The sequence below is a fragment of the Cnephaeus nilssonii genome (genome assembly GCF_951640355.1).
Source record: "Cnephaeus nilssonii genome assembly, chromosome: 3".
NCBI classification, from domain to species: Eukaryota; Metazoa; Chordata; class Mammalia; order Chiroptera; family Vespertilionidae; genus Cnephaeus; species Cnephaeus nilssonii.
This window is the reverse complement of record NC_137074.1, coordinates 80,388,536-80,400,681: the sequence shown is the minus strand read 5'-3', so window position 1 is coordinate 80,400,681 and position 12,146 is coordinate 80,388,536. Positions and strand designations below refer to the sequence as shown.

At 46.1% G+C, this 12,146-nt stretch overlaps 1 protein-coding gene across 1 annotated transcript in view; it reads left to right on the top strand.

Annotated features, from left to right (window-relative positions):
* Positions 1 to 12,100, top strand: part of CRYBG3 (crystallin beta-gamma domain containing 3) — a 121,508-nt gene extending 109,408 nt beyond the window's left edge. Inside the window, exons 18-22 of the mRNA XM_079766337.1 lie at positions 1,306 to 1,421; positions 2,451 to 2,574; positions 7,959 to 8,117; positions 9,215 to 9,374; positions 10,355 to 12,100. Coding sequence (XP_079622463.1) covers positions 1,306 to 1,421; positions 2,451 to 2,574; positions 7,959 to 8,117; positions 9,215 to 9,374; positions 10,355 to 10,443 — 648 coding nt within the window. The 3' untranslated portion in view covers positions 10,444 to 12,100. The remainder of the gene's footprint in view (positions 1 to 1,305; positions 1,422 to 2,450; positions 2,575 to 7,958; positions 8,118 to 9,214; positions 9,375 to 10,354) is intronic.
* Positions 12,101 to 12,146: the final 46 nt, after the last annotated feature.

The following is a 12,146-nucleotide window of genomic DNA, read 5'->3' as shown; positions in this document are numbered from 1 at the left end:
CGAGCCCCCTTTCCTCTCAGAGGAACTTAATTAATTAAACAGCAGCTCGGTGCAGGCCACGGGCTGCTTAAGACAGGTGGTCACTTACTTGTAAGACGAATGGTGTCCCTGTGTTTTGATTTGACATCTCCTTCGTCCCAGAGCATTTATTTCCAGGCTCAGTCCCTTGGTCTGACTGAGCCTGCCTCCCAGCGTTGCTGCCCTCCTCCTGCCCTCCCTCTGCCCTCCCTCTGCCCTCCTCCTGCCCTCCCTCTGCCCTCCCTATACCCTCCCTGCCCTCCTCCTGCCCTCCTCCTGCCCTCCCTCTGCCCTCCTCCTATACCCTCCCCTGCCCTCCTCCTGCCCTCCTCCTGCCCTCCCTCTGCCCTCCTCCTATACCCTCCCCTGCCCTCCTCCTCCCCTCCTCCTGCCCTCCCTCTGCCCTCCCTATACCCTCCCCAGCCCTCCTCCTGCCCTCCCTCTGCCCTCCTCCTGCCCTCCCTCTGCCCTCCTCCTATACCCTCCCCTGCCCTCCTCCTGCCCTCCCTCTGCCCTCCTCCTATACCCTCCCCTGCCCTCCTCCTGCCCTCCTCCTGCCCTCCCTCTGCCCTCCTCCTATACCCTCCCCTGCCCTCCTCCTCCCCTCCTCCTGCCCTCCCTCTGCCCTCCCTATACCCTCCCCAGCCCTCCTCCTGCCCTCCCTCTGCCCTCCTCCTATACCCTCCCCTGCCCTCCTCCTGCCCTCCTCCTGCCCTCCCCTGCCCTGCTCCTGCACAGCTGGTGTTGGGAACCAAACGTCCACTAAAGGAACATGCACCCCTTGATGATTAATGTGAAGAGGACTGTTTTTACTTCTTATGACTTTTAAATTTTGTAATCAGTTCTTTGTGTTTAAATATCAGGGCAATGAAAGAGAAAAAAAGCCAAGAATATAAATTAATTTGAAAATTAAGTCAACTGTTATAATAAAACTGCTTTTGCATTATTCACATGTAATAGCAATTTACAATTTTTCTGCAAAGTTTTTCACATGGTTTGGTGTTCATTAAACATAAATTAATTTAAGTATAATAACCCCCATATTATATTCCAGTATATTATTTAACACTTAACTCTAAACTGAATTCCATATCCCTGATTATCATACCTTTCACAGCATTTTTATACATTTCTTTTTTTTACATTCCTAAGTGGAACTGATATTTATGGCCTCATCTCAGAAGACTTGGCACCATCTCATTTCATTCATTTGTAGAGAACTGGTGCCATTGTCCCTTGACCTTCTTATTTCTTGTCTTTTATTACCCACCTACTCTCACTGTTCAGGACTGTAAGAGATTGGAACACAGCGTAGGAATAGTTAAGGCTGTCTGCAAGGTTTCCTACCGATGGCTTATGGAATACTGCATAGTGCACAGCCAGCTACCTACCCTCAGTGGCAGGTTTTGTTTAGGGTTTTTTTTTAGTTTTTTGTTGTTGTTGTTAATCCTCACCCAAGGATATTTTTTCCATTGATTTTTAGAGAGAGTGAAAGGGAGAAAGAGGGAGAGAGAGAGAGAAACATCAATGTGAGAGAGACACATCAGTCGGTTGTCTCCCACACCTGGAATTGAACCTGCAACCCAATTGCATGCCTTTGAGTGGGAATCAAACCCAGGACTCTTCAGTGTGTGGGCTGACTCTCTAACTACTGAGCATGCCAGCTAGGACAAGTTTTTAGTTTTGTTTAATCCCCATATTATTCCATATCTCTGATCAGCTTTTCAACTGTGCAATTCATTTAGATTGATATATAATGAAATAGTTTATTAAAATCTCACCAAGGGCCCAGCCTGTGTGGCTCAGTGGTTGAGCATTGACCTATGAACCAGGAGATCACAGTTTGATTCCCTGTCAGGGCACATGCCTGGGTTGTGGGCTCGATCCCCAGTGTGGGGTGTGCAGGAGGCAGCCGATCAATGATTCTCTCTCATTGATGTTTCAATCTCTCTCTCCCTCTTCCTTCCTCTCTCTGAAATCAATAAAAATATATATTTTTTAAAATGTTATGAAAAATGACTTCGTGTTCATTCCCAAAGGAACACAGAATTTTGGAGCTGGAGGGGACCTTGTTTGGAAGCAGAGAAACCAGAGTCCTAACAAGTCCAAATCTTCTGAGCCCCTGTTCAGTGGGCATCGCTGCTTTTTCTGTTAAAAAATAGAATTTATGGCCTCATCTCAGAAGACTTGGCACCATCTCATTTCATTCATTTGTAGTGAACTGGTGCCATTGTCCCTTGACCTTCTTATTTCTTGTCTTTTATTACCCTCCTATTCTCACTATTCAGGACTGTAAGAGATTGGAACACAGATATTTTTTCCTTAAAATATCTACAAAGTCAGATGTTACAGAACGAACCCTCGCTGGTGTAATACAGGGACTGCCTTTTGTTTTGAAGTCCCTCACTCTCTTCTTTCCTGCTCTCATACAGGTGGATAGCTTATGAAGGATCCAATTTCTTGGGAAGACAAATCCTACTCAAACCCAATGAGATCCCAAATTGGACGGCATTCAGCGGGTGGAAAACCATTGGTTCCCTCCGTCCTATGAAGCAGGTAAGGAGAAAAGAACCACGCCATCCAAAATAGCTCGATTTTCTAGTAGAAGTGGCATAAACCACAGCAGCATCTGAAATAATGACCATTTCACTCAGGTTGCCATTTATGTAGCAGGGCGAGTGGACTAGGGGATACTGTGTATTTTAACCAGTTCATAAAATTCTGTCTTCGGTCAATGTTGGATTGTAGCTTTCAGTCCAAATTTCCTTTTTCATGGAAAATGAAGGTATTATAAGCTCTGCAGCAAGCAAATGGGACGAGAATGAACTCTGAAGCTGCACTCGTTTGACTCTAAGTATTTGGATTTCCCCCCACTTATAGAATACTCAGGACGGGTCCTGGCAATTTAATTCAAGTCGCATTTATTGCACTAGTGCTTGTCAGTCTTCTGTTCAGAAGCTCCCCCCTGCACCGAGGGTGTGGCCACTCTTCTGTGGCCGAGTGGCCTGGCTCTGCTGCCTCTCCAGTCTCCTGGCTCACGGTCTTCTCCTCACTCTCAAGGTGTGCCCCACGCTCCAGCATCCAGCTGCCCCACTCAGCTGCTAGCACAGGTTTGCCTCTGTCAGGTTCTCCTTCATCGGTTGCCTGGCTGCCTCTTACTCATCTCTCTAAAGTCAGCTTGCCTGCCAGGTCCTCAGCGATGCCTCTGTTTCCCTCTCCCAACCTAAGCCGGATCCTAAAGACCTCGTTCTCCTCCAAGCCCCTGCATGCGGTTCGAAACGGTGTAGTTATGGTCGGAGTGGTGCTCACACTCTGTTGCAGCCCGTGCAGGTTTTGCTTTTTGCACTGCCCCAGTGCCTGTCACAATGTAGGAGCTCAGGGCCTTATTTAATGAAGGAATGAAAGTGAAAATGGATGAATGTTTGACATTATGTAAACAATTGTGGAGGATGAAGGATAGACATGACTTCTGCCTTTGTGGAGCTTCATTTTGAGGGGTAAAATATCCAGCTCTAAATCTATAATAACAAAAGGGTAATATGCTAATTAGACCGGACATCTTCCGGATGTCCTTCCTGACGAAGCCAGGGCTGGAGGGGTGCCAGCTGGGTCCTGGGTGCCTGCGGGTGGCCCGGGGGAAGCCAGCCGGAGTTCTAGGTGCCAGAGGGAAGCCGGTGCCGGCAGCCAGAGGAAGGAAGGCCTACTCTTGCATGAATTTTGGTGCATTGGGCCTCTAGTCCTATATAATAAAAGGCTAATATGCAAATTGTCCCTTCTACCAGGAGTTTGACCAGGAGGCGGAACCAGCCAGCCAACCACCTGTGGCCCCTCCCCGCAGCCGACCTGGCCTGATCAGCCACAACCGGGGCGGGCTGGTGGGACCCCACCCATACACGAATTCGTGCACCGGGCCTCTAGTAGTAACATAAAATGCAAAACCGTGTGATCATCCAGAAGCCACGGGCAGTGCTGGCGCCGAGAAGGGCAGTGTGGACGTGTGGGAGGGTGCAGGTTTCAGGAGCGGGAACCACAGGCTGCTGGGTCAGATGGTCAGTGGATACGCCATTCGCACTTTTCTCTAGAGGCCGTTCCTTACTTGATTCCAGCAACAGCTCTTTAAGGCGGGAGTGTTTTCCCATTTTCTAGATGGAAAAGAAGGCCCGGGGAGGGAAAGCAAATTGGCAAGAATCATCCAAGTGTCAGAACCAGGATTCAAACCAAATCGATTGTCCTCTAAAATCTGTGTTCTTAGGCAACCGCACCCTACTCTCCTCCAAAATGAGATCCGTGTTTGCAGAGGTCACCCTGTGTTCCAGGCACTGAGCTCAGGGGAACATTTGACATGAGTGCTGAGGCTCTGAGGTTCAGGTCTGACACACTGTTAAGTAGATGATGGCGAATAAAAACCTGGCCTAGTTGGCTGCCCCGCCAGCGTGGCTCAGTGGTTGAGCATTGACCTATGAACCAGGAGGTCACGATTTAATTCCCAGTCAAGGCACATGCCCAGTAGGGGCTATGCAGGAGGCAGCCAATCAATGATTCTCTCATCACTGATGTTTTTATCTCTCTCTCCCTCTCCCTTCCTCCCTGAAATTAACAAAATATATATTTATTTTTTAAAAACTGACCTAATTGACGGGTCCTGGAAATTTAATTCAAGTCGCATCTCTCTCTCTCTCTCTCTTTCTCTCTCTCTCTCTCTCTCTCTCTCTCTCTCTCTCTCTCTCTCTCTCTCTCTCTCTCTCTCTCTCACCTTCATTCCCACCACTCTGGTTCCATTGGTTCAAATCGTAGCCCTGTCACCGGTAAGCACTGTGGCTTTGGGCTGGAATGTCACCTCATCTCTTGGCACCTAAGACTCCTCACTGGTGAGACAGTGACCGCAGTCCTTACTTCTCACTGTCGTTGTGAGGATTAAATAAGATAATGAAGAACTTGCCACACTCCTGGCTCGTGTTACTATAGTAACACATTTATCTTGCAAGTACCATTCACATGTCCCTGGAGAGAATCAGAGCTGCTCTCGGAGAGATCCCGGACGTCAGTGGGCTTTCCTGGCAGACAAGGTGGTCCAGGGTTTCCTGACCTTCACATGCTTATTCTTCCCTCCGGGCACATGGGATGATGGGTAATCGCATGGGAAAAGCTAGGTAGAAGTGGGACTTCCGTGTAGTTTTTACCAACCATTCAATAATGTTTAATTCTGTGTTGTTAGAAACTAAAATGTTTCCCTCACCTCTGAAAGGCAATTCCTTGCTGGGGAAGGAGGTCCCTGCCCATTGCTCCGGGCCCTGAGAATTAAAGATAACTAGAACAACAGCCTCCCGCTTTACATAGAAGCTTTTTGACAGTTAACATTGTTATTCTTGCATTGTGCTTTAGGAAATACCTGATTCCTATTCTGGTTAAGCATTTAATTTCAAAATAATATTTTAACAGGGATTGTTTTTCTTGTTGTCTATTTAGGCCACAGCTTTGAAACCCGGCCAAGGAATTCTGGGTTTCTGAAATAGTACTCCAGGCCTTATTGTCCTTTTGGTAGGGCTGTGGGTACTGCTTTAATTCATATTCTTTTTTTTATTATTACTGATTTTTACAGAGAGGAAGAGAGAGGGATAGAGTTAGAAACATCAATGAGAGAGAAACATCGATCAGCTGCCTCCTGCACACCCCCTACTAGGGATGTGCCCGCAACCAAGGTACATGCCCTTGACCGGAATCGAACCTGGGACCCCTCAGTCCTCAGGCCGACGCTCTATCCACTGAGCCAAACCGGTTAGGGCTTTAATTCATATTCTTGCCTAGAAATTTAGGAATAATTACAATGCGATTCTCTTTGAGGTTGGGAATTGGGAAGTCACTGAAGCACTTAAAATGCGTATCAGTGCTTTACAGTCTAATTACAGAGGAGTCAGAGTACAAGTGTGCAATAAGGGTAATTAGTGCCTGGCTTGAGTTAATTGAGTAAACCTGGGATGTTTGTTCCTAACATAATTGGAACTCTGTCCTCTGTGAAGGTCATGCCTGGTTTCTTACATGTACAAGGTAAGGAAACTGTAATAAAGATATAATGAAGCCTCAAGAATTAATAATTGGCCCTAGCCGGTTTGGCTCAGTGGATAGTGTCGGCCTGTGGACTAAGAGGTCCCGGGTTCAATTCCGGTCAAGGACACGTACCTCGGTTGCATGCTCCCGGCCCTGGTCGGGGGCATGCGGGAGGCAACCAACTGATGTGTCTCTCTCACATCAGTGTTCCTCTCCCTTCCACTCTCTCTAAAAGTCAATGGAAAAAATATCCTCGGGTGAGGATTTAAAAAAAAAGAATAATTGCAGTGGGAAACCAGGCTGGATTATAGAAATTTAAATATGTTACTGTCACATTACGAATGCGGAAGTTGTGGTTTGAAACATGTAGAACATTTTGCCAAGTAGAGGTCTTTTTCACCTGCTTTCAATGACCAGATAAAAAATTGTCTATTTACTTAAGTGTTCAAAGTGTTCGTTTTCTTAGGAAGGCTAAACATGGCAGCAATGTACCATATTCCAGTGGCTTTACACCAATTTATCACAAAGGTTGAGATAGAATAGTCATTGCTGGTCTTGCCGTGATACCTTATTGCATCGACCTGGCACTTACATTTCTCAGTGAAAGTCCTCCCTTATTAAATAACAGACCACTTGTTAGTACTTAGCAAGGTTCTAACTGGGAGGCAACACCTGACCCAGGGTCGGGGTGTTGCGCGTCCTCTCTGTTAACCCACGAAGACCGGAGGCCTAGGTTCCGGGACTGAAGACCAGCTTGCGTGGAGCCTCAGTCGTGTGCTGTCCTTCCACCAGCTCGCTGAGTGCACACGGGCGCCTCTGAGACCGGCCTCTCACCCCCCGTCTGAGGGTAATGATGTGTGCTGTGCAGCACAGGCCTTAGGCAGGGGTCCTCAAACTTTTTAAACAGGGGGCCAGTTCACTGTCCCTCAGACCGTTGGAGGGCCGGACTATAGTTTAAAAAAAACTATGAACAAATTCCTATGCACACTGCACATATCTTATTTTGAAGTAAAAAAACAAAACGGCAAAAACACCCGCATGTGGCCCGCAGGCCGTAGTTTGAGGACGCCTGCCTTAGAGCATCCTGCTGAGGGGAGGGCTTGGGTGCAGACAGACCTTGCTTCTCCACCTCCGTATTAACCTTTCTGGTAAAATTCAGGTCATAATTATACTTTGTTAAAGGGTTGTTCTGGTTATTAATACTGACAGATAATATAGTAGCCCAGAAAGCATTTAGTATTAAGTTTTTTATATTACCTATTGTCTTTAGAGGCTAGTCCTAGTTTAATATTTTAAAACTTTCTATATTCCACATCCAGGGGATGAAGTCCTTTGTTACCCAGTTTTTAATAAACAGTGTAAAGGCCAACAAAGTAGAAATGTAAACAAGGAGATTACAGCGGCTCCTGGGTCCTCAGCCACCCGGGCTTTTCAGTCCTCCCACAGCAGTCGCTTGGCACTTAAGTCACAGCTCAGGACGGTGTGTCTGATGGTTGCACAAAGCTGCTGCGAGATCCTCGTAGGTGGTACCTGGCCTTGTTCCTGCTCCCCTGCCTCCCCAGTTACAGCACAGCAGCTATTAAGCTTGTCAAGTCCCTAATGCCACCCCCGTACGACATGGAATTCTAGAGAATGAAAGTATTACCTTTACTCTTCTAAAGGACATTTTTCAGAAAAATATAATACAGATTGTAAGTTGGAGCTTTGTGCTCAGTGGTGTAAGGATTTGCTAATAGGAAATATTAATTTATATATATATTTGCTAAAGGGACTGAGTGAAACTGACAGGAACACGCTAAATCCCGGCACCTCTCCCTTCCCCCTCCAAGCCGCCTCTTTGGAAGGACTGATCTCCACATTCAGCAGGTTTTTCCTAACTGTTTCCCCCGTCGCAGCCTGCAGTGTACATCAGGATCAAGAACCGGGCCCAGAACGAGTACCTGACGGTCGCTGGGAACGCCGCTGACGCCCGGGCGGCCTCGGTGTGCACCGCCCCCTACAGCGGGAAGAACACGCAGGTCTGGCACTACTGCCGGGGACTCTTCAAGTCCAAGGTAACAGCGCTCAGGCCAGGCCCTGCTGTTGGGTTGGGCTTGTTCTTTTGGAAACCAGAATCTGTCACATCAAAAGGCGTGAAAAACTAACGGCACTTCCTAGAAACAGTTTGTCCCGTGATTATATACTAGTAAATACTGGTGCTCATACATAAAGTGAACTGGACTTAGAGAAGTTTTTGATCTAGAAAATTCAGTTTCTGTTTTAAAGTAAAATCTAAGAGGACCGCACACTGTGCTCTAAATGGTTCTTTGGAACCAATGGTGAGTCACTGGGTCCAGGTTGGGCGTGTGCTGCCCAGGTGAGCTGCTCCTTAAAGCCCAGATGGAACTGGCCGTCTTTGGGATTCCAGACCTGGTGGTGCCTTCTCATTTCCAAAATGTACCATGAAGCAGTTAGAAAAGAGAGAAGCTGTCACTGGAGAAAGCCTAGAAAATAAAATCTAGGTTTCTGTTTCTCCGAGACCCCTCCATGTCTGATGCTGTGGGGAAGAAAAGTTTTAAAATGGTCCAAGTGTATTGTATTGTCTCGCCAGTGGATTGTCTACTTTCATCTCATGCTTCACCAAAAATGAAAAGCATTAAGAAAACTAAGTTCTTTGAGCTAATACTTTTAAGCTAGCAGGGACTTAACATGTAATTCCAGTCCAACAGACATTTATTGAACATCTGTTGTCAGATGTAGGCATCTTTTTAAAAACAAGTACCTCTGTTTCAGGTTTATTTCTATACCATTTCCTCCCCTCAGCGATAAGGAAGACTTTTTGAAAGCTTACTGAGTTATGCTGTGTATGGTATTCTTTCAGATGGGGCAGTCACGTAATGTCTGTGATTTGTTCACATGGGAGAAAAGGACCCGGCTGCACCCTCCCTCTCGGGAGCACGCCGGCCTCCAGGCCTTTCCCTCGCCCAAGCTCCAAGGCCCTTCTTTGCTTCTGTAACTCGTTCTCCGAGCCGACACAGCCCAGCTGGCTCCCTTCCACTACCTCTGTAACTTGCTAAATAAACTTTCTCTTAAAGTTTGAAAAGAAAAAAGGGACCCAATCCAAGGTATTTTAGCAAACACAGTGCTACCCATGCATTTCTTAACCCTGTAGGCCAGCGACACCTGCCTGGATGTGATTGGTGGCCGGGACACGCCGGGAGCCAGAGTAGCCCTGTGGGCGGAACACGGGCAACTGAGGCAGAAGTGGAGGCTGAACAGAAACGGCACCATCAGCTCCTGTCTCGGCGACCAGCTTGTCCTCGATGTGAAAGGTGGGCCCGCAGGGAAACCCCGTGAGTGGTGTTGCTGGGTCCCATTTTAAGTTAAACCTCTCCCCTCTCCTGGGTAAAGAAAGTCACTATGTATAAGAGAGAGATTAAGTCATTTTAAATTATGTTTGGAAAAAGTTAAGATATGCTGTTTTCACAAACAAAACAATTAGCCACGTGGGTCAAGCAGGAAAAGCCTGAGGACACTGCCTGAGGCTTCTGCTCATTAATCAGCTGTAAAACTTACACTTGTCATGCTGTGATCTTTGAGAACATTTTTACATTTGAATATCAAACCATAAAATTTAATGTTTCTTAGAAAGAAACATCTATGACTTCTTTTTTAAATATATTTTATTGATTTTTTACAGAGAGGAAGGGAAAGGGAGAGAGAGTTAGAAACATTGATGAGAGAGAAACATCGATCAGCTGCCTCCTGCACGCCCCCTACTGGGGATGTGCCCAAAACCAGGGTACATGCCCTTAACCGGAACCGAACCTGGGACCCTTCAGTCCGCAGGCTGACGCTCTATCCATTGAGCCAAACCGGTTAGGGCACATCTCTGACTTTTTGCTATAAATTGCCATAGTCCTTAAAAGCCTCATCGGAAACCTCTGGGAAGTATTTAACCTTGTGTTTTCATCCAGCAAGGTCAGGGCCAGCAGGTTCAGGGCTGCTGCTGAACTGGGTTAGTCGTAGCCACTGTTGATGTAGAAACAAAACAGTACCTGGCACTCAGCCAGAGTCTCGAGCACCTGGTTCTCAGGCTCCTGTCGGGCCGGGCACACCGCCTGTCATCGCCAGTCACAGCTCTCGTGATGAGGTGAAGAATAGCTCAGCCTGTGTAAACTCAGTTTCCCATTTTAGCCCGCTTTGTAATGACCTGCTAATCGACCCAAACCGCGGGCTGAACAATAGCTGGTGGACACAGTTGAGCACCTGTGTGAACAAATAATCTTTTCTTTTGGAATTTCTGTTCTAGGAGGAAATTATTATGACAAGACCCACGTCATTGTAAATCAGCCCCTGGAGGGGGAAGAAACACAGAAATGGGACATTGAAATCCTGTGAGGCTCGGCAGCATCCCTAGAAAGGGCAAAGGGGGACGCGCCGCGCCTCCCCGAGGAAGCTCCTGGGCCCGGAGCGGCGCTTTTCCTGAGCTTCACACCAGGGGTGCTCCCCACGGGAGCTCAGCGTCTTGCCAACTGCTCCGTGCTCCTGGAAGAACGGGTCATGATTTCTGGGAAAGGTTCTATTCCTGCTTCATCTCCAACTTGGGTGAGCGAGTCTACGGAAGCCTGTGCTTTCTCCCGTCCACCAAATGCGTTCCGTTCCTGACAGCATCCTTTAGGGCCCTGGCAGTGCTGCCGACCTGTAGTTATTCACATCCTTGTACACGTGTGGATGAGTGCAAGGCTCGGGGAAGTCAATTCCTATAGGTCGTGAATAATTTTTAGCAATATTTGAAGAATAGTTAATAAACCTATTAAGCTGCTATATTAATAGCTAAACCTTAAAGGTTTTCTATTGAGGCTTTTATAACTGAAGCACCATAAGTATTCATACTTGTAACTGACCCCAGGGAGGGACCTGAACTTTATTAGAAAAAAAAACTCAAATATGGAGTATTGTCTGTGGCCATCCTTTGCTCAGTCCTTCACACTTAAAAAGCACAAATCCCCTGACCATCCTTGCGCTCTAAGTATTAACAAAGACACCTTCTGGCCACAGGACTCTCACAGTGTTACCGGTCCCGGCGTGAGACCTCACCCTCGGGTCTGCCTGATCTGCCCTCAAGAAGGGTTTATTAAAATTGTTTCACCTCCATATAACATAGTCAGGTATGTATTTGCCTGATAAAGGGAAGTTTCACATGTTCAAATTAAAACCAAGTAGTATTTGAGACTTGACTATACCATTTTACTGTAAGTAAAAGTGGAGTTGATTTTTCTACGAAATAGAAAACTCAGTGTTCCACTCCCATTTTAAATAGCTTCTGTTTAAGCAGAATCAGATAGGATCTCATCACCTTGGGCTTAGTTTCAAGTAATCATTGCCACCTTTAACCATACCGTTCACAGGCATTTTTCCTTCCTGAGCTGGTTTTAAACTGATAGTTGGAGATAACTGTTCCCTTTATCCCCAACTTTTGCCAGAAAGCAGAAAAATGTCCTATTTTTTTACATAGAAAGATTAAGTTCTCCAGTGGTATTTTTTAAAATATCAGTCTATATACACTTTAGAATGTAAAATAACAGGAATTGTTTAAACTCAAAGACCCACTATTTTGAGAACTTTTTATAGACTTGGTCTTTCCATGTAGATATCATTGGGGTTTTTCCTTTACTCTCAGGCTCTTCTGTCATCTTTCAAGCAGCATCTATAAAACTCGCTCACGCCCATAGACATGAGTGCCTCTCATTAGTGTGGCAGCATTATTTAATGAAACTTATAGGGGTAACTTTATTTTAAATGGGGGGCTTGTGTATACAAAAGGAATGTATATTGTCATTGTAAAAAAAAAAAGTTAAAATTTTTTCCTTCGTGTTAATTGCTTAACATTTTTCCAGAGCCAATGAGGCTCTTTAAAGAAGTTTCTTCCAAAGAACAGAGACAAAGCCAGGTAACAACTTTTAAATTTAAATGATACCTTTATTGTCGTTGTGCCTTTCCTACCACACTGGATTAAATAAACTTGTCAAAAGTATGGTTTTGCCACTTTCTAGGACACTTAGTACTGTGCCATTCTTTCTTTAATGCATATGAGCACTTGT